This window comes from Neoarius graeffei, chromosome 7 (genome assembly GCF_027579695.1).
Source record: "Neoarius graeffei isolate fNeoGra1 chromosome 7, fNeoGra1.pri, whole genome shotgun sequence".
Classification (NCBI taxonomy): Eukaryota; Metazoa; Chordata; class Actinopteri; order Siluriformes; family Ariidae; genus Neoarius; species Neoarius graeffei.
In genome coordinates this window covers 55,441,946-55,465,126 of record NC_083575.1, presented here as the reverse complement: position 1 = coordinate 55,465,126, position 23,181 = coordinate 55,441,946, and the positions used below count along the sequence as shown (strand labels likewise).

General features: G+C 41.7%; 1 protein-coding gene across 2 annotated transcripts in view; it reads left to right on the top strand.

The window, feature by feature from the left end:
- The window catches only part of wbp1la (WW domain binding protein 1-like a), a 53,009-nt gene that overhangs the window by 17,157 nt on the left and 12,671 nt on the right, over window positions 1-23,181 (top strand). The window contains exons 1-2 of one of the 2 annotated variants that reach the window (XM_060926019.1): window positions 19,699-19,835; window positions 20,289-20,391. In XM_060926019.1, coding sequence (XP_060782002.1) covers window positions 19,755-19,835; window positions 20,289-20,391 — 184 coding nt within the window. In that variant the 5' untranslated portion in view covers window positions 19,699-19,754. Of the gene's footprint in view, window positions 1-19,698; window positions 19,836-20,288; window positions 20,392-23,181 lie in introns of those variants that run through there. The other variant, XM_060926018.1, reaches the window with a different exon arrangement.

Genomic DNA, 23,181 nt, shown 5'->3' with positions numbered 1-23,181 from the left:
GACCAGACTTAATTAAATAACAGGTCACTATCTGCAGGGCAGTATTACTGACATCAGAAAATCCGTGACAATATGAAGGTGCTTGTCAACCAAATGAGACACCTAGAATAATGAAAGATGAGGGGTTTTTTTTTCTTGTTCTACACCATTCTTTTGCAACTACTCTATTGGCCCTTTTCCACTACCCTTTTTCAGCTCACTTCAGCCCGACACGGCTCGCGTTTCGACTACCAAAAACCAGCACGACTCAGCTCACTTCAGCCCTGCTTAGCCCCTAAAACTCGCACCGTTTTGGAGTGGGGCTGAAGCGAGCCAAAGCGAGCCGAGTGAGGCTGGGGGCGTGAGCAGACACTCCCCTGTGCACTGATTGGTGAGGAGGAGTGTCCTCACATGCCCACACACGCCCCGCGAGCGCGCTGGGATCTGTAAACACCGCAAACCCGGAAGGAGAATAATTACGAATTACGAGAATTTCTGAAGCCTTATGCGCCTCGCCTCATCTATACGCTCTTGCCAGTATCTGTCCGCGTTGTCGGTGACAACAAGCCACAGCACCAAGACCAGCAACACTAACGACTCCGTGTCCTCCATGTTTATTGTTTACTATCCGGGTCGTGAGACTACCGCTTAAAAGATCACTGATGTCACTGCGCCGCATAACGACATCACCTGACGTCCACCCACTTTCGCTAACTCCACCCAATGTGTCCACCCACTTCCAGCCAGCACGGTTCAGCGCGGTTGTAGTTGAAATGCAACTCCAACAGCCCGACTCAGCCGCGTTTGTAGTGGAAAAGCGGCATATATGATCAAAAGTTTGTAGACGCCTGACTATCACACCCATATGTAGTTCCCCAAACTGTTGCCACAGAGTTGGTAGCACACAATTATAGAGGATGTCTTTGTATGCTGTAGCATTCAATTTCCCTGCACTGGGGGTAAGCGGCACAAACCGGTTTAATCATGACCATGCCCTTGTGCACAAAGTGAGGTCCATGTTGACATCCCAAGGTTAGAATGGAAGAATTCAAGTGGCCTGTACAGAGCCCTCACCTCAACCCCACTGAACGCCTTTGGGATGAACTGGAGCGCAGACTGCTCCCCAGCCCTCCTCGCCCAGCATCAGTGTCTGAATTCACCAATTCTCTGGTGGCAAATTGGGCAAATATCCACAGCCACAAATCTTCCAAAATCTAGTGGACAACCTTCCCAGAAGAATGGTGTTTTGTTAAAACAGCAAAGGGGAGCGAAATCTGGAATTAACTGTTCAGAAAGCACATATGGGTATGATGATCAGATGTCCAAATACTTTTGCCCTGTAGTGTACCTGTCCTACCAGTATTTCATGTCCTGGCTTGTTAAATTGAACGTATAGGCCAATTCAAAGTCAAGGCAAAATAAATATCCGTTGTCTTGTGAAGTGAAACATTAATTTTGCATGTTGGGTTTGTGCGAATCGTTTGTCAGTGTGTGGAGTTGACAAAAGCTTGTCGTTGACTCTTGGGTTTCAATGCCTGGCATTGAATCGACTCATTTTGGAACTTCAGTGTGAACCGAAAGCAATGTGGCAACATGACAAGCAAGATCTATTAAAAATTATATATTGTGTAAGCTATGAAAATTAAACAATGTATTGCTTATCACATCTACTGGGTCAAAAAAAAGTTATTTACAAAATAATTGATTCAAATATCTTGGCCATTCGCTGCTGAGCACTGCATAATGCACATGCTTCATGACATGACGGGCTTCTCCAGAAAATCTGAAGTAGCCGGCTAGGAGGGGGGAAAAAAATAGTAGGTGTGTCTGTAATTTGTGGAGAGAAAGCTGTCGTGACCCACCAAAGGCGTGCTAATGCTAGAGGGGTTTGGGTGCATGCCCTCCAGAAAATTTTGTGATTTGCATGCCTTCTGGTGCATTCTCAGCTAATAAATAACTAACCATTTCCCTGTAAAATACTTGCAAAATATGTATGGAATTTCTCTGCAGATGTGTGTGTGCTTGGCTTTCTCAGTCACCCTCTGTAGTACGCTGCCTGGCTCTATAACGTAGCTACATGGTGAGCTTATTTGGTGTATGTGTAATGTACTTGATGTGCTTCTGGTGTGGTATTGTGTATAATTTTAATTTCAGCATAAAGATTTACACGTTAGTTATTTGCACTTTTTATAAAGCCTTGGCTAAGGGCCCATACATCTCTATGGAAACTTGAACACTCCAGGTAGCTTCTGGATATGAAGAAAACAATTCCTAGATATGCAGTGCGTTTACATGCACATAGAGAAAATCGAATTTCTGCCATTGCTCGACTGAAATCGAAGGTCTAAATGCCATGGAAACACCTTAGCTCGGCTGAAATCGAACCGAACTTGATTTCTCGTAATCGAGCTACGCGACCTAGATTATGCGATTTTAGCCGAGCTACTTAGTGCATGTAACCCTATCGAGCTACGTAGTCGAGCTACTTACTTCAGCACTGCCCCTTCCGGAAGTGACGAGTGACGAGACCACAAGCGGGAAACACAACAGCCTCGGTCGGCATGACAACAAATCATGACAACGGCATGAATCTTTTCTTTTTGTGGCATTGTTTGCACTGTTAAAATTTAGCTCACTTACTGTATCACCAAATACATCTGTACAGCTGTTGCATAGCTGTGAATTGTGTACATAAACAAGTCTGTGTGTGTGTATATATATATATATATATATATATATATATATATATATATATATATATATATATAAAACATCTGAAGAATGTCAATAAAAACAAAACAATTGAACTTTTTGTGTGTTTATTAAGACATAAGTTAAATTGTAAGCAAAAAATGGACTTTAGAGAAATATTTTTTGTAAGCAAAAAATTGACTTTAGAAAAATATACAATTGTGCAAAATAAGTTGTCTTACAAAACAGTTGTCTGTGCAGGACAGTTTGTAGCCATACAGTCTGTTAGATCAAGCCTAACAGCTTGAGCACGGAACTTGTGAACATGGAACTGCCAGTGTTGCCAGACTGGGCGGTTTTAAGTGCATTTTGGCGGATTTGAACATGTTTTGGGCTGGAAAACGTCAGCAGTATCTGGCAACACTGCTGATAACTTTGTTTATACACTTGAATAGCTCTTCATGACGACAACCGGAAGTGTACCAACACGATGGGGCGTGTAGCGCCACCTGTGGCTCGGGTGCACGATGTACCTCACACAAGAGCTCGATTTCCTTGTGTGCATGTAGGATTGGATTTCTCTGGCACCCCTGCTGGGACCCCTAGCTCGATTACCGACAGTAGCTCGATTTGGATGTGCATGTAAACGCACTGATGGAAATATTAATTACGGCTTGTATGTACAAACCTGCAGAAAACGGGCTTTATTTGTTCCATGGAAGGTTTTAGCTGCTCTTTGGTGGCATTTTGTGAAACCCGAGTGAAATCATCTGCAATAACCAACGATTGCGTCTTTACCACCTGCTACGACGTGGTTCAGCTCAGCCAGTCAGAACGGGAGAATTGATCAACAAATATGGTGCTGCTTTTGGTCATGCTAGACTTGAGTCAAAGACAGTTTTGTGGTGAATATAATTGGATTTACAGCAAATTATGGGCAGCAGAGACTATATAAATTGCATGAACATTGAAAGGCAATTATTTATTTCTTTTTATTTATTGTTCTTTCTGGGATCGAGTAGCCGGCACAGACAGTCTGTGTAGGCGGAGAAAACCACCGGTTGCCAGTGCTTGTGGACATCTCTGCATGAGCGGTGTTTTTGAAGTGAGGAAAACATTCGTCTTGTAGACTAATCATTCATTTGAGACCATGCTCATTTTGAATTCATCACGTTGTCATACAAAGTTTCAACTTTTTAGCCAGAGTAGCACAAAATAATCTTTTCAGATAGGGCAGGAATGCTTGAGGCATACGACCATGAATGTGTGATACACTTCGAAAAACCAGATAAGGTAGGATAACCCAAGAAAGTACACAATAGTCAATAACAATGGTTCCAATGATGGATTGTGCTTCCAATGTTTCTTACATTGATCGCAGACAAATGGTTACAAATCAATTTTTTTTCCAGATTAAAATGTCATTAATCCAGCAATGTAGAATTATGGAAAGTGTTCCCATATGTCAGAGGAGGTCATTTTTTGTAATAACGTGCTGTCATTTCCATCAAATTTTTTTTTTTAAGTCTAAATGAAAGTGTGCCACAGCATGCTTCATAAAACAGTCCAGCTATTCAATAATGAGTTCAATTTGTTGGCAGCTATTTGTATTTTCTTTATTTTATCAATTTTATAGATCAGTTTTGTTTTTGTTGCAGTGCTAGTCAGAAGGTATCGATTACTTTTCTCTAAGTAGTGCTGACTTGCATGGCAAATTGTACACGTAATCTGAGTCTAATAATAAATGGATTTAAAAATGTGTTTTTATTTAGCAAAGAAATATATTGGTCTTGATGAGGGAACGATTGTTTGCTTATACAGTCAAACCAGAAAGTCTGCACACCCCTTTCACCTCCTCCACATTTTATTACGTTACAGACTTATTCTATAATAGATTGAGTTCATTTTTTTGTCACAAAATTCTACACAAAATAGCCCATAATGACCAAGTGAAAGCAAGTTTTTAGAAAATATGCAATTTTATTTCACTGACAAAAATGGGTTATGTAGGGGTTACATATCTGTACATACCCTTAGCCTAATACTCAATTGATGCACCTTTGGCAGCAATTACAGCTTCAAGGCGTCTTGGGAAAGAAGCTACGAGCTTGGCACACTTGTTTCTGGACATTTTTGCCCATTCCTCTTGGCATATCCTTGCAAGCTCCATCAGGTTGGATGGGGCGCATCAGTACATGGCCATTTTCAGCTCCTTCCACAGATGTTCAATTGGGTTCAGGTCTGAGCTCTGGCTGGGCCACTCAAGGACATTCACAGACTTTCTCCGAAGCCACTCCTTTGTTCTCTTGGCTGTGTGCTTTGGGTCATGTTGGAAGGTAAGCCTTCATTCCAGTCTGAGGTCCAGAGCAGGTTTTGTTCAAGGATCTCGGTGTACTTGGCTGCATTCATCTTTCCCTCTATCAGGACTAGTCGGCCCATCTCCACATCATAATGCTGCCACCCCCATGCTTCACTGTAGGGATGGCATTAGCCAGGTGATGAGCGGTGCCTGGTCTCCTCCAGAGGTGATGCTTGGTATTCAGGCCAGAAAGTTCAATTTTGGTTTCATCAGACAAGAGAATCTTGCTTCTCATAGTTTGAGAGTCCTCTAGGTGCCTTTTGGCAAACTCCAAGCAGGCTTTCGTGCCTTTTACTAAGGAGTGGCTTCCGTCTGGCCACTCTACCATAATGGCCTGATTTGTGGAGTGCTGCCTAGATGGTTGATCTTCTGAAAGGTTCTCCCATTTCCACAAGGATACACTGGAATTCTGTCAGAGTGACCCTTGGGTTCCTGCTGACCTCCCTAGCCAAGGCTCGTCTTCCCTGATTGCTCAGTTTGGCTGGGCAGCCAGGTCTAGGAAGATTCTTGGTGGTTCCAAACTTCTTCCATTTACGAGTGATGGTGGCCACCATGCTCTTTGGGACCTGTAAAGCTGCAGGAATTTTTCTGTACCCTTCTCCAGATCTATGCCTTGACACAATCCTGTTTCTGAGGTCTGCAGATAATTTCTTTGACCCCATGGCTTGGAGTTTGCTCTGATATGCACTGTCAACTGTGGAACCTAAAATAGGCAGGTGTTGGCAATCCCCAATCATGTCCAATCAATTGAATTTTTACCACAGGTGGACTCCAGTTAAAGGTCTCATTGCATCGTTTTTTCATTAATTGTGCGGTGGTCTCTAGTATGAATGAATGCCCTGTGAGCTGGTTTTGGTGAAAAAAAAAAAAAAAATGCTGTGGTTCTCCTGTTTCAGGCTGTTCTAGTTTGGTGGAGGAGTGGGTGGCAGGAGAAGGACAGGATTTCAGGTCTTACTCATTAATATTCATGACGTAAACGTGTTACCTCTGATTGCTGTTAGCCAATCAGTAAACGTGTTACCTCTGATTGGCTAACAGCACTGTGACGCTACCTTCAGTGGGTCAAAACAAGCGGATGTGGGTGTCTTTGTAAAAACTGTTTTGATTGGCTATTATGGTCTCGACATCGATGTTTTGACCAATAACAATGTAGATAACACGAATTTTACATCACATTCAACAAGATTTAAACAAAACTAAAGATGGCGACTTACAAATAATGTGTAAACATCATTGGAGTTAAAGTTTGAACAGCATGAAGGAACATACCCCAACCCCCTGAAATTAATTTAAAAAAAAATTCTCAACGGATTTGGCATAATATAAAAAGGTTTGTTTTTTTTTTTTTTACTCAGAAAAAGCGGAAATCCGCCGAAAAGCGGAAAACTCTCTCATCCCTGCCTAGCTTGTGACCATGTCATGCATGCTAACGTGGAGAATATGAACATGCTATTTTGTAACAAAAACCTTTTGAACAAAAAGTTTGTTTTACTTACAGCTTGTGAGCTGGTGGTCGATCGTACAGATCCAGGTATTAAAAACAACCTCGAAGCAAAACCACTACTGAAGGCACCGAAGTTGGAAAAGTCACTGTGGTTGAAATGATCAGAACACAGTACTAACGCTGCATTATACTTCGCTGGTGGTGTTCCAAAGATAAATTCCAACCATTTCTTCTTCACCTCTTCGAACTTGCAACGTTACTCCGCTTAGGTTTTGTTTCTGTCAGCAGCTCCAGCCCGACTTTGGACACTCGTAACTCGGGCAGGGGAGGTCCCAGCCTCCCCAAACTTGGCAGCCAGAGACCTCTGCCCTCTCCCCAACGAACCAGTGCTGCCAGGGTGGGCTAGCCCTGTGCCTCGGGACGTAATTCGCCCCGAGGCGAGCCGCGGCGCTCCGCTTAGGTTTCGTTTGTCGGCGGCACCAGCCCGATTTTGAACGCTCGTAACTCGCGCAGGGGAGGTCCCAGCCTCCCCAAACATGCAACGTTGATCTGTTACTGCCAAAAATAACACAGGCACAAACTTGTTCAGACATGTTTTCAACCCATAGAGAATCTTCACAGACTTGCTGTTAGGTCCTCTTCGTTAAGCTGGGCATACTGTGGTTTTTTTTGTTTTGTTTTTTTTCAATCGCGGTATTCAGCTGCTGCTCAAACTGTACAAGTGAATCGCAGGGGTAAACAGCACGCAGCTTACGATTCCTGTTCTCACATTATACGATCTGATGCTCGGATGCAATGCTCAGGATTTCAAACAGGTTTGATTTTCATCCGATCGATCGGGAGGAGGTCGTGAAGTGTTAATCGCTTGTCGTTACCCCATGTATACTACACGATCCGAGACGCACGATTGAGCCAAAACTCGGCCCGATCTCCAAAATAGTCGCACGAGTGAAAATCGTGTCAGAATCGGGCCAAAAATCAGTGTATGCCCAGCTTTAGCTACTGACGAGATGGGCTCTGCTATCTCTCCTCGTGCTTAAATCCAAACTTTCTTCCCGTGGGCAGTTGCAAGCCAAGGTGGGTGAGGCCATGAATACTAATTTTCGAAGTGACGCAAGTTCGTAGGGCTTTTTCAGATTCGCTCGTTTTTCCGACTATTTTCTTTCATAAGCTAATACAGGGAATGGGAGTAGAATTACATTTTCACATGCAGCATGCATATGCAACTCGGAGTGAAGTATGGTATTTCAAGAAGAGCCAGTATTAAACGATTTGGTGGAAGGGCACCTTTAAGTTGTAGAAACATCTCGAGCAGTATCAGTGGAAACAAAATGCACCTCAGCTCACTTTTGGGTGTCATATCAAAGGGTGTGCACACTTGTGTACATATTTTACATTTTGATTTTTAATAAATTGGCACAAATGTCTAAAAACCTGCTTTCACTGTCATTATGGGCTATTTTGTGTAGAATTTTTTGACAAAAAACAAATGTATTGTAGAATAAGTCTGTAATGTAATAAAACATGGAGAAGGTGAAAGGGGTGTGCAGACTTTCCAGCTTGACTGTATTTATAGCATGTAGCATCTCTATCAAAAACACATCCTCATGCTAGTTCACTCGGTCAGGCCCTAAACCCTCTGAGGGTTTTGTACAGTACGGGAAAGAACAAGGCCAGGATTGTTTTTAAACAAAGTGCTAATGTAAATGCATCGTGAAAAGGTAGGTCTTTGTACCTGTCTTTGTTTGAAGACAGCAAGTGAATCATCTGTTCAGACTGATAGGAAGTTCATTCCACCACCTGGGTGTCAGGACAGAGAAGAACCCTGATGCATGGTTTTCTTGTTCCCTGAGGGATGGTGGCCCTAATGGAAAAATGCTAGAGCCTCTGAGGGAGTGTGCTACAGAGTCGGGTGGGAAGCTTTGAAGTAGCAAGACACTGGTACATTGTTGGCTTTTGGCCCTTTTCCACTACCCTTTTTCAGCTCACTTCAGCTCGCTTCAGCTCACTTCAGCCCGACACGGCTTGCGTTTCGACTACCAAAAACCAGCACGACTCAGCTCGCTTCAGCCCTGCTTAGCCCCTAAAACTCGCACGGTTTTGGAGTGGGGCTGAAGCGAGCCAAACCGTGCCGAGTGAGGCTGGGGGCTTGAGCAGACACTCCCCTGTGCACTGATTGGTGAGGAGGAGTGTCCTCACATGCCCACACACGCCCCGCGAGCGCGCTGGGATCTGTAAACACCGCAAACCCGGAAGAAGAATTATTACGAGAATTTCTGAAGCCTTATGCGCCTCGCCTCATCTATATGCTCTTGCCAGTATCTGTTGGCGTTGTCGGTGACAACAAGCCACAGCACCAAGACCAGCAACACTAACGACTCCATGTCCTCCATGTTTATTGTTTACTATTCGGGTCGTGAGACTACCGCTTAAAAGCTCACTGATGTCACTGTTTGCGCTGCTTAACGACATCACCTGACGTCCACCCACTTTCGCTAACTCCACCCAATGTGTCCACCCACTTCCAGCCAGCACGGTTCAGCGCGGTTGTAGTCGAAATGCAACTCCAACAGCCCCGCTCAGCCCGACTCAGCACGGCACGGCTCAGCCTGACTCAGCCGCGTTTGTAGTGGAAAAGCGGCATTTTTGGGCAAGCATCGGTGTTTCAAATCTGATGTGGGTAGTTACAGGAAATGAGTGGGGGAGGAGCAGAGTAATGGGGTGTTGTGGGAGAATTTCAGGAAGCTGAAAACAACTTGTGCAGCTATTACACTGCATTACATTTAGCAGATGCTGTTATCCACAGTGACGTACAACATGCGTTATATGACGTACATCATCCAGAGCAGTTGGGGGTTGGGTGCCTTGTTAAACACTGAGACCATGTCTGAGTCCTGAAGACTGTTGCATAACTGTGGGGCTTTTAAAGAGGAAGCTCTACCCCCTTGCTGTAGTCTTCACTATCGGAGTTACCAACAAACAGCCTGCGCCTTTTGATCTACATGGATGGTGGGTCGTAAGACCAGAAGTTCATGCAGGTACTGTAGCGCAAGACCATTCAGTGCTTTATAGGTCAATAGTAGTGTTTTATAATTGATGTAAAATTTGACTGGGAGCCGACGCAATGTGGATAAGAGGGGGTGATGTCTTCGAAGGGTCATGTCCTCTAGTTCTAGTAAGGTCACTCTCTGCTGCCTTCTGGACTAACTAGAACTTGTTTATGTGCCAGCTAGAATATCCAGACAATAAGTCATTACAATAATCCAACATGGAGTCTTGTTATAATTAAGTAGAAGGAAGTTAATCAGCATCCAGTGTCTAATGTCCTTCACACATTCCTCAGGTTTATTAAGCTGGAGTCTCTCATCTGGCTTTTTGGGTTGTTTTTTTTTTAAATGTACAAGTGTGTCTTCAGCATAACAGTGGAAGCTAATACCATGCTTACGAAGAATATTAGAGAGGGAGCATGTATAAAGGAAAAAGCATTGAACCTAAATCAGAACCTTGTGGAACACCAAACTTTACCTTATTATGCATAGAGAAGTCAATATTTACATTACAAACTGATAACAATCAGTGAAATAAGACCTGAGCCAAAAGAGGGCTGTTCCCTTAACTCTAACAACATTTTCTAGTCTGTCAAGGAGAATCGTATAATCACTGGTGTCAAAAGCTGCACTAAGTTCAAGCAAGGAGAGACAACCCGTATCTGAGGCCAGTAGTAGATCATTTGCTGCTTTAACCAACGAGTGCTATTTCTGTGCTCTGATGCGGTCTAATTCCTGACTGATGCATTTCATGAGGTTAGGATTGTTATTTCTATGTAGCTATGAGCATAACTGTTGTGCCACTGTCTTTTCTACGATCTTGGAGATAACAGGAAGGTTTGATATTGGCCAAGAGTAGGACAGCTTACGGGGTGAAAGGTAAGGGTTTTTTTAATCAGAGGTTTGATAACTGCTAGTTTAAGGGATTTAGTTACATAGCCAGCACTAAGGGAAGAATTGATTATTTTTATAAGAGGTTTGATTGCTTCTGGTATTATTTGTTTGAAGAATCGTGTATGTAAGGGAACTAGTCCACAATGTGGTGATTTTGATGCAGAAATCAGTGAGATTATTTTAGTCTCATAGGGGAGTAAATATTCTAATCATTGATTCGATGTAGTTACAGTACCAGTCAAAAGTTTGGGTACACCTACTCATTCACAGGTTTTTCTGTATTTTAACTATTTTCTACATTGTAGAACAATACTGAAGACATTGAAACTATAAAATAACACATGAAAAATATATGGAATTGTACTGAAACTCCACTATAATTGAACGCTTTTACTACAAACTTTCACATAAAGTAATTTTGCGTCCCCCGTCTTCAGTGACAATGAGTTAGTCTTCCAAAAAAAAAAAAGGTCACAAAACCATGCGCTCCTCTTCCCACCACAGACAGACGATAAGCAATAAAGTCTGCAGTCAAGTTAACGGCATGAAACAAAGGTTTAACTAAAAGGCTGTCCACATGGCACCATTTCGGCCTGGCGTCCACACGGCACCGGCGTTTTGGGTGCCCCGAAACGATATTTTTTGAGAACGGGTTCCAGAGTGGAAAAATCTGGCAACGGCGCCGTTGCGAAGTCGTCTGGATGAGTAGAACGGATTTGTTTACGATGACGTCACAACCACATGACTAGAACAAGCAGCACTCTCGCTGTTTTGTATGAACCACTGCATTGCATTCACTTTTGTATACAGCTTTTCTTTTAAATAAACAAGTAACTGAACCATTTCTTGAATTTTTTTTTTATTGGATAAGACTGCTTTTCAAAATGTTCACACACAATATAAAAAGTTATATAAATTATATAAAAATGCTTTTCAAAATGTTCACACACAATAAGAAAATTAAGTTATATAAAACTATGCACACTAATAAAACTAATTTGTACACACAGAAGGCACGATTTCCTCGCGTAGTCACAGCCATCTTGTTGTTATTGTTGTGTTTGTTCCTGTGAGTGCTTCACGCCGGGTAGAAGAAGGGGTTTATGCGCATGCGTCCTACTTCTGTTGTTCTGGTGTCTCCGATGGGACCGTGTTACAGCGCACGTAGAGGTGTGGCATGTGTATTGCATCGTTTTCAGCAAGCGTTGCGTTGCCATATGTACCTGATATTTTACTGATCCGTTGCCCATGTGGAATGAAAAAAAAAAAATATATATATATATATATATATATATATATATATATATATATATATATATATATATATATATATGTGTGTATTTATGTGTGTGTGTGTGTGTGTGTGTGTATAAAATATTTATTTATTTAAATAAAATCTCGTTGTTGTGTGGATGTAGCCTCAGTGGGTGGACATTGACAACGATACACTGGTAACCTCTGTCATTTCAATAACGCATAAAGAAATAATCACCTCCATTCATGATTCTTTAAATCAGTCCGTGAACTGCAATAGTGATTCAGAAGGAGAAACTGGTGATGAGAGGCTATGCAGTAAGGAGTTACATCCACAAATGCCAGTGAAGGGGGAACTGAAGGCCTTTTTTTTTTTAAATCATAAATTCAATTTATCTCATTTTATTAAATATAGGAATGCATTTTTGATAGTGACAAAATAGCTGCTATAGCAAGTTGAGTGTTTTAAAATATGCTACAGTAGTGCTTGTAAGTTTGGGAACCCTTTAGAATTTTCTATATTTCTGCATGAATATGACCTAAAACATCAGATTTTCACACAAGTCCTAAAAGTAGATAAAGAGAACCCAGTTAAACAAATGAGACAAAAATATTATACTTGGTCATTTATTTATTGAGGAAAATGATCCAATATTACTTATCTGTGAGTGGCAAAAGTATGTGAACCTTTGCTTTCAGTATCTGGTGTGACCCCCTTGTGCAGCAATAACTGCAACTAAACATTTGCGGTAACTGTTGATCAGTCCTGCACACCGGCTTGGAGGAATTTTAGCCCATTCCTCCGTACAGAACAGCTTCAACTCTGGTATGTTGGTGGGTTTCCTCACATGAACTGCTCGCTTCAGGTCCTTCTACAACATTTTGATTGGATTAAGGTCAGGACTTTGACTTGGCCATTCCAAAACATTAACTTTATTCTTCTTTAACCATTCTTTGGTAGAACGACTTGTGTGCTTACGGTCATTGTCTTGCTGCATGACCCACCTTCTCTTGAGATTCAGTTCATGGACAGATGTCCTGACATTGTCCTTTAGAATTTGCTGGTATAATTCAGAATTCATTGTTCCATCAATGATGGCAAGCCGTCCTGGCCCAGATGCAGCAAAACAGGCCCAAACCGTGATACTACCACCACCATGTTTCACAGATGGAATAAGGTTCTTATGCTGGAATGCAGTGTTTTCCTTTCTCCAAACATAACGTTTCTCATTTAAACCCAAAAGTTCTATTTTGGTCTCATCCGTCCACAAAACATTTTTCCAATAGCCTTCTGGCTTGTCTACGTGATTTTTAGCAAACTGCAGACAAGCAGCAATGTTCTTTTTGGAGAGCAGTGGCTTTCTCCTTGCAACCCTGCCATGCACACCATTTGTTGTTCAGTGTTCTTCTGATGGTGGACTCATGAACATAAACATTAGCCAATGTGAGAGAGGCCTTCAGTTACTTAGAAGTTACCCTGGGGTCCTTTGTGACCTCGCCGACTATTATACGCCTTGCTCTTGAAGTGGTCTTTGTTGGTCGACCATTCCTGGGGAGGGTAACAATGGTCTTGAATTTCCTCCATTTGTACACAATCTGTCTGACTGTGGATTGGTGGAGTCCAAACTCTTTAGAGATGGTTTTGTAACCTTTTCCAGCCTGATGAGCATCAACAACGCTTTTTCTGAGGTCCTCAGAAATCTCCTTTGTTCGTGCCATGATACACTTCCACAACCATGTGTTGTGAAGATCAGACTTTGATAGATCCCTGTTCTTTAAATAAAACAGGGTGCCCACTCACACCTGATTGTCATCCCATTGATTGAAAACACCTGACTCTAATTTCACCTTCAAATGAACTGCTAATCCTAGAGGTTCACATACTTTTGCCACTCACAGATATGTAATGTTGGATCATTTTCCTCAATAAATAAATGACCAAGTATAATTTGTCTCATTTATTTAACTGGGTTCTCTTTATCTACTTTTAGGACTTGTGTGAAAATCTGATGTTTTAGGTCATATTTATGTAAAAATATAGAAGATTCTAAAGGGTTCATAAACTTTCAAGCACCACTGTACGTAATATATCAGTCCATATGTCAAAGCAATGTCCATAAACGAGATTCGCTGAGACCTGTGCGAGACATCGTAGGATGGAAGTAAAATGTACAGCGAAAATCAAAGTGACCAACATCTGCCAACGTTGTCAAAAGACGTGCGTGCCCTCTTTTGAATGCTGATGTAATCAAGCTGGAAGTTTTGTTTGTTTTGATGACAATCAGGAAAGTTTGAAAAAAGTAGGCAGCAATCTTCTCATAGACTCATTTTTATGCAATGTTTCCTTTGGAAAACAGTTTTCAAAATGGCGGTACTGACACCTGGCTGACACTTCACGTTTTCTCCTTTAAACATCTTTTAAGTATTGTGAGAAGGAACAGCACTTTCTTCTGTGAGAAGAAAGTGGTAAATGTTTTCTTGTCCCAATTCTTTTTTTATAAACCAACCCCAATTCCAAAAAAGTTGGGACAAAGTACAAATTGTAAATAAAAACGGAATGCAATAATTTACAAATCTCAAAAAAGTATATTGTATTCACAATAGAACATAGACAACGTATCAAATGTCGAAAGTGAGACATTTTGAAAGTTTCATGTCAAATATTGGCTCATTTGAAATTTCATGACGGCAACACATCTCAAAAAAGTTGGGACAGGGGCAGTAAGAGGCTGGAAAAGTCAAAGGTACAAAAAAGGAACAGCTGGAGGACCAAATTGCAACTCATTAGGTCAATTGGCAATAGGTCATTAACATGACTGGGTATAAAAAGAGCATCTTGGAGTGGCAGCGGCTCTCAGAAGTAAAGATCGGAAGAGGGTCACCAATCCCCCTAATTCTGCGCCGACAAATAGTGGAGCAATATCAGAAAGGAGTTCGACAGTGTAAAATTGCAAAGAGTTTGAACATATCATCATCTACAGTGCATAATATCATCAAAAGATTCAGAGAATCTGGAAGAATCTCTGTGCGTAAGGGTCAAGGCCGGAAAACCATACTGGGTGCCCGTGATCTTCGGGCCCTTAGACGGCACTGCATCACATACAGGCATGCTTCTGTATTGGAAATCACAAAATGGGCTCAGGAATATTTCCAGAGAACATTATCTGTGAACACAATTCACCGTGCCATCCGCTGTTGCCAGCTAAAACTCTATAGTTCAAAGAAGAAGCCGTATCTAAACATGATCCAGAAGCGCAGACGTCTTCTCTGGGCCAAGGCTCATTTAAAATGGACTGTGGCAAAGTGGAAAACTGTTCTGTGGTCAGACAAATCAAAATGTGAAGTTATTTATGGAAATCGGGGACGCAGTGTCATTCGGACTAAAGAGGAGAAGGACGACCCAAGTTGTTATCAGCGCTCAGTTCAGAAGCCTGCATCTCTGATGGTATGGGGTTGCATTAGTGCGTGTGGCATGGGCAGCTTACACATCTGGAAAGACACCATCAATGCTGAAAGGTATATCCAGGTTCTAGAGCAACATATGCTCCCATCCAGATGACGTCTCTTTCAGGGAAGACCTTGCATTTTCCAACATGACAATGCCAAACCACATACTGCATCAATTACAGCATCATGGCTGCGTAGAAGAAGGGTCCGGATACTGAACTGGCCAGCCTGCAGTCCAGATCTTTCACCCATAGAAAACATTTGGCGCATCATAAAACGGAAGATACGACAAAAAAGACCTAAGACAGTTGAGCAACTAGAATCCTACATTAGACAAGAATGGGTTAACATTCCTATCCCTAAACTTGAGCAACTTGTCTCCTCAGTCCCCAGACGTTTACAGACTGTTGTAAAGAGAAAAGGGGATGTCTCACAGTGGTAAACATGGCCTTGTCCCAACTTTTTTGAGATGTGTTGTTGTCATGAAATTTAAAATCACCTAATTTTTCTCTTTAAATGATACATTTTCTCAGTTTAAACATTTGATATGTCATCTATGTTCTATTCTAAATAAAATATGGAATTTTGAAACTTCCACATCATTGCATTCTGTTTTTATTTACAATTTGTACTTTGTCCCAACTTTTTTGGATTCGGGGTTGTGTGTGTGTGTTCGAGGTAAAACATTTATTTAATGTACCCATTGTATTGTTCTGAGTGCAATACAGGTCAAAGATTATTTACAAATCATTGTTTTCAGTTTTAAAGTGCTAGTCTTATGACCTCATAAAATCCCAGGTTTTCTCTGTGTGATATGCTCAAATAGGCTCATATAAATCACTGCGATCTAATGGCCAACAAGCTTTAAGTGATTTTTGGAACAGAATTCGGAGGCAAAAATTTTTTTCGAACCAATTTTTTCCATTTATCGGTGAACTTTAGTCATACCCACTCTCCTGCCGGTGATCTTCCATACATTTTCTTTTTTGGCTCTATCTTTGTACAGCTTGTGCTTTTTGTCATAAAGTATGAGATTCTTTGACACTTCTTCTCTAATCGGCTTCTCCATTGATGCAGCAAAGATGTTCGGGGGGGGGGAATAGCACATGCTCAGACAACATGTAAACAGTTACCTGGTTGGTCAGATGTTTTATCGGATCAGGTCCAGGCCTGGAAAAATCGATCCAAAGGCAATCTCACTGATAAACCCAGGCCTGGGCTATAGGTATCGTTATCATCCTGGTGTGACCACAGACTGCAGGGGACTGATTTATTTATAGTTGTAGTTTTAGTTATCAGTATTGTGGGGCTGGGCCTTTAGGCACACCAGATCCATTACAGTCTTAGGAATGCAGTGGATTTAAAGTTCAGTTAAATAAAGGAAATAAAAAATGGCACAAATAAAGAAATAAAACCTGTATATGTACCTGATAAAACAGTTATTGTAGAATCAACCATAGTTTTAAATGTATTCACCCAGTTGCTCTGATTGACACTTGTTTCCTTTACTTTACATTACAGCCTTTGAATTTTGGACCGCAGAGCTTTCTTATCTGATTTCAGAGTTGGGCAGTTATCACACTCAGTGTGTTTACATGCACATAGAGAGAATCAAATTTCTGCCGTTGCTCGACTGAAATCGAAGTTCAAAATGCCATGTATACACCTTAATTCGGCTGAAATTGAACCGAACTTGATTTCTCGGAATCGAGCTACACGACCTAGATTATGCGAGTTCTGCCGAGCTACTTAGTGCATGTATACCCTATTGAGCTACGTATTCGAGCTACTTACTTCAGCACTGCCCCTTCCGGAAGTGACGAGACCACAAGGGAAACACAACAGCCTCGGTCGGCATGACAACGAATCATGAATCTTTTCTTTTTGTGGCATTGTTTGCACTGTTAAAATTTAGCTCACTTACTGTATCACCAAATACATCTGTACAGCTGTTGCATAGCTGTGAATTGTGTACATAAACAAGTCATTGTATTTGTGTGTGTGTATATATGTGTATTTGTGTGTGTGTGTGTGTATATATATATATATATATATATATGTGTGTGTATATGTATGTGTATATATATATATATATATATATATATATATATATAAAATATAAAAAATGTGTGTGTGTACATGTATGTGTATTTGTGTGTATGTGTATATATATATATATATATATATATATATATATATATATATATATATATATATATACATACACACACACACACACACACACACACACACACACATGTCCAACACCTGAAGAATGTCAATAAAAACAAAACAATTGAACTTTTTGTGTGTTTATTAAGACATAAGTTAAATTGTAAGCAAAAAAATATATATATATATTTTTGTAAGCAAAAAATGGACTTTAGAAAAATATTATTGTGCAAAATAAGTTGTCTTACAAAACAGTGGTCTGCGCCGGACAGTTTGTAGCCATACAGTCTGTTAGAGCAAGCCGAACAGCTTGAACACGGAACTGCCAGTGTTGCCAGATTGGGGGGTTTTAAGTGCATTTTAGCGGATTTGAACATGTTTTGGGCTCGAATACGTCAGCAGTATCTGGCAACACTATAGCTCTTCATGACGACAACCGGAAGTGTACCAACACGATGGGGCGTGTAGCGCCACGTGTGGCTCGGGTGCACAATAGCCCGATTTCACTTGTGCATGTAGGATTGGATTTCTCTGGCACCCCTGCTGGGACCCTTTGATCGATTACCGACAGTAGCTCGATTTGGACGTGCATGTAAACGTACTGACTGTAAATTGGAGGAAAAAGGTGGACTTGATGACAATGGCCATCTTGTAAAGTCTGGAGTGAGAGTTGAAAGAGTGGAGTTGTAAAAACCTTCTCTGGTTGCAGAGATGCGGTGATTTTAGTAAAAATCAATAATGGTAATTGCGTGCTGACCCCCCAACATAGCACAAAATAGAAAGGGTCTACATGGTCTTAATTGGCACTGTTTGAACCAGAAAAGGTTGTAGTTATGTGAGCAACTTTAGTTTTGGAGTGAAGCCTCTCAAATTCCTGGCTGCTGCGCGCTTGGTGCATATGGCACAACACGTCACTCTCTTTGCTGGCTCCAGCGCTGAAAGTGAAGGTGCCTAACACAAGCTTGACACTTCCTGTGCGGCGAGCTCTTTGGGATGGCGCTTCTGACACTTGTTTCCAGATCGAAGGAACTGCTCCACGCACCAGACGTCACTCAAATTCTTCTATGTGAATCTGCCTCACAAATTTCTTTTTCAAAATGTATGGAGCAGACACCAAACCATCCTGTCCGTACAAATCCAACCTATTCATTCCATAAGTGTCCTGCGAACTCTGGGCTATAATGGATCAAAATTCTGTTTTATTTATTTATTTTTAAATCAGCTACGTTTGAACAGCCTTGAACGACCCACCTCTTGGGAGGCATGCTTTGGTTTTAATTTTGTTTTGGAATTAAAAAAAAAAAAATCGTTAACATGCTACCCTTTGCAAAGCAGACGAAGCCAGAAATGTCGTGAACTTTCAAGCGTTGCGCATATGACGTCACTTCCTTTGAATAAACAATAACGAGAAACGCATTCGTGTAATGGCGGGCTCAAAGAGCCGAACTTTACCGGCTAAATAGAACATGTTCCCGGTCTTGTATTAAAGTACAATTTAGACACTAAACTATTTAACATGGTGGTGTAGTGGTTAGCGCTGTCACCTCACAGCAAGAAGGTCCAGGTTCGAGCCCTGTGGCCGGCGAGGGCCTTTCTGTGTGGAGTCTGCATGTTCTCCCCGTGTCCGCGTGGGTTTCCTCCGGGTGCTCCGGTTTCCCCCACAGTCCAAAGACATGCAGGTTAGGTTAACTGGTGACTCTAAATTGACCGTAGGTGTGAATGGTTGTCTGTGTCTATGTGTCAGCCCTGTGATGACCTGGGGACTTGTCCAGGGTGTACCCCGCCTTTCGCCCGTAGTCAGCTGGGATAGGCTCCAGCTTGCCTGCGACCCTGTAGAACAGGATGGAGCGGCTAGAGATAATGAGATGAGACTATTTAACATGTCTAGTTTTATAAAGTATAATTTCCAAGGGTGATGTAATTTTTGTAAGACTAGCACTTTAATTTCAATTTTAACATACTGTCCCAACTTTTTTCAATCTGGGGCTGTAAATGAAATTCACTGTAACTGCTCTTTAAAGGTGACTTGGTTGTGACAAATTGAGAACTTTCAGGACCAAGTTTTTTAAGTGTCATTGTTAGCAAAAGTAATTATTTATTGTCATCTGTTAGTCTCTCAGCTTTGCTCAGGCCAGTATGCAAGTATCGGTTAATTGTTGTGTGATATTGCTTGATGGAGGACAGGGTTTTGTTTTTTAATATATTATTGTTTTATATAAAACTATATTAAAACACCCTAGAGTAATTTTTGTCTGTCTGTGTGTCCCCCAAGTGTCTGACAGACTGACGGGGAGAGGCAGCACTGTCATCCTGTTTACTTGCATTCCCTGGCATGGATCACTGCATTCTAAATGCTGGGAGTGGGATGTGTTTGTGTGCGCTTAACTTGAGACCAGCCATTAGACTGAGAGAACAAACTGCACTGTACTGTGTGGCTGAAGAATAGCCTTGACTTAACCTTCCTTTCATGTCCGTCTCTCTCGAAGCTAAAGTAGCTCTTTCATTCTTTCAGGAATACGTTATGTCTTTTCATACGGGTCTCCACCAGGTAATCCGGGACTGAATTGCAAGGTCTCTCTTCGTGTTATTTTAGCTGGCAAATAATGATCCTTGTGTAATTATACAGATTATTTTTCTATAGTGGAATAATGATTTTGTGGTGTGATAGCTGTGCTTGATAAAATACTTAAGTCAGCTAATGCTGATCGTTTAATGTGTGTCTCAACTCCTGATCAGGGGACAAGGTGTTTATTTTAAACAGAGCTGCTTTTTCAGGTCATCCTGTGCCCATAAAATGTTATTCACATTTGTGAATCGTACTACTTATGGATTCTTTGTGTAGTGTATCCCAGTATTAAAAAAATATTTATTTTTAATTGCGTTCTTATTAGGTCCGACTTGCAGCCAGATGGATTCGTGAAGTGTTGGTGAAAACTGGAGTCCTGAAGAAAGTAGGTGTAATGCTTTTTTTTTTTTTTTTTTTTTTTTTTTTTTTTTGTAGAGCAAGCTGCTGTGTTTTGGTGTGAACAACCAGACGTATATCTGTGAGTCGGGACACTGCTGTGGAGAGTCTCAGTGCTGCAGCTACTACTACGAGCTGTGGTGTAAGTATTACTACTGCTTTCTTATTGCTTAGGATCAGGTGAGTCTATAGAGATCTTGCAGTCACGTGACCGGAAAGTACACAACCGCCATCTTGTCGGTCAAAAACACCGATGAATACTGCTGCACTCGTGTGCAGAATGGATCAATTTCAACCGACGGACTACACGGCTCATTTTTCTAATGAACAGATAACTAGATATATGTCTAAAATAAACGATCTACAGATTAGTGACCCTTATGGCTTACCGGACGGAGTTTTCACGACCGGATTTTGAACTGCCAGCGAAATACCCGGACATGTATAATTACCTCATTAACTTTCCCTCGCTGTTCAGTGGTGAAGCACTGCGTGCTTATAAATCTCTGGACAGTTATCTCTACAGAAATTCAGGATTTGTCAGCGACTCAGATGTGGCATCTTGTAAACAAGAATCCTCATTGGACGGGTAAGTCACTTAAGTATTGAGTATAGCACTGACCAGCCGATAATAGAATAAGGTAATTCCAGCTCGTCCGTCTTGTTTACATGGATCTGGCGTTGGAGAGGTAGAGGCTTGGCAGTGGAGATTTGAGTAGCTGTTTTCTGAGCTTAGTCAACAGGCCGGCTCTGCAGCCTCGCTTTTGCTTCCGCTCCCGGCGCCGCCTCCTTCGCTTTGCTTCCGATAACAATCCACGGAGACCCCACTGGTCTCGCTATCTCGTCCGGAATTTTTTTTTTTTCCCTAGTCCGGAATGTTGTGCATGCGATGGAAATCGCTACAAACCGTCATTTTCTGATGGAAACCAATGTCCAGTAAGTCCATACGGTTGTAGTGGATATTGAAGTCCGGTACAGACGAACAACACGCAAAAATACACACAAAAAACATAAACGTGCACAGGTAGGGAGAGCTTGTAGCCGCAGCCATTGTAGTAGAATTGTATATAGTAGGGTTTTCCAGAAGAAAAGGTAGAAGTAAAAGCAGAAGTAGACCCAGAAGTAGAAGGTGGAATATGGCGTTTGACTGACAAGATGGCGTCTGTCACAATCTGGATCGGCTGTGACGTCACATGCAAGTGCTCCATAGTAATTGTAACGTACGTGTTTTGAGTGATTTTATATGTCCTGTTTGAAGAAGCAGTGCTCCCAGCCCAGAGTGTTTTTTTTTTATTCAGGATTCCTTTATACCTTAAGGAATTTTCAAACAGAGGGGTGTAGGAGTGGCAACAGAGACTAATACATCTACGTCAACAAATCCTGTGGTTGACCCTGTGTAAACGTATGAATTTAACACTGAACACATTTCTATGTATGTTGTTTTTTTTTTTTAATTTAAATTAAGTTAGAATAAGAGTTTCTTCCTTCTATCTTTGAATTTCATCAGCTGTGAATTATTGGCATCGTTGTCCCTGGTGATTCTCCACTGAATATCTGTTATAATAATTAAGCTTTAATTTAAGTTCATGATTCTTTCCCACAGTTTTAATCATCAATTTATGAAGGCTTTCATAAAATTCAAAGATTAATTATAAACACTCACCTGTTTTTGTGCATTTTCTTTACTCATGCTCCTTGGTTATTTACTGCATGACCTCGTAGATCAAATCAAGTCACAAGACACATTTTATTACTGGTTATGTAATGCTAGTCATGCTATGCTGTGTCTTTCTGTAGTCAGCAAGATGGTTATTTCTGATAAGGAAAGTAAAAGCTGATCTAAGCTAAGCACTTTTATTTTCTGTTTCTCTTTTAGTATCTGTGTATTAAATCAATTATGAGTTAGAGAATATGACATTTGCATTACTGTGCTTTATTCAGTTTAGCATCACCCAAACATATTGAAACACTTAAAGGTCATAGGCAACGGTTTTAATTTTATGCACATTTGAAACTCCCCCCCCCCCCCCGGGGCCTCCTCCCGGGGGGACATGCCTGGAACACCTCCCCAGGGAGGCGTCCAGGAGGCATCCGAAAAAGATGCCCGAGCCACCTCAGCTGGTTCCTCTCGATGTGGAGGAGCAGCGGCTCTACTCCGAGCTCCTCCCGAGTGACTGTGCTTCTCACCCTATCTCTAAGGGAGCGCCCAGCCACCCTGCGAAGGAAACTCATTTCAGCCGCTTGTATCCGCGATCTTGTTCTTTCTGTCATTACCCAAAGCTCAACTGGGACTATGTCTCTCGGCTGGCCTGGGAACGCCTCGGTGTTCTTCCCGAGGAGCTGGCCGAGGTGTCTGGGGAAAGGGAAGTTTGGGCTTCCATGCTTAGACTGCTGCCTCCGCGACCCGGTCCTGGATAAGCGGAAGAAGACGAGACGAGACATTTGAAACTTTATATGTTGTTAAACCCTATGTAATTTTCTTCTGGTCCCAAGAAGTATTGTTAATAAGTAATAATTAAAATAAGTTAGCGCGAATTTCTGTTTGGCTATTTTCGTGACCACTCGGCGCGTGATGTCATTTAAGCCAAACAAACCGCTCGAGTTGAGTCCACTTCCGTTTACTTACATTGCCATTCGGCTTGAGTGCAGGCGTGCATTCAGGCATTTCCAAAGAAAAACCATGCCTTATTGTTGTGCAGTGAACTGTAACAATGGGACCAGTTCAGGAAGAAGTTTTTACCTTTTTCCAAGAGAGAAGAGGCAGAGAGAGTGGATTGGCTTTTTCCAGAAGAGAAGAGGCAGAGCGAGAGGATTGGCTTTTTCCGAAAGAGGAGAAGAGGCAGAGAGAGTGGATTGTGCGCGTGAAGCCAGAGGGCTGTTTTTTTTTTTTTTTCCCCGGAAGAGGAGAAGAGGCGGAGAGAGTAGATTGTGC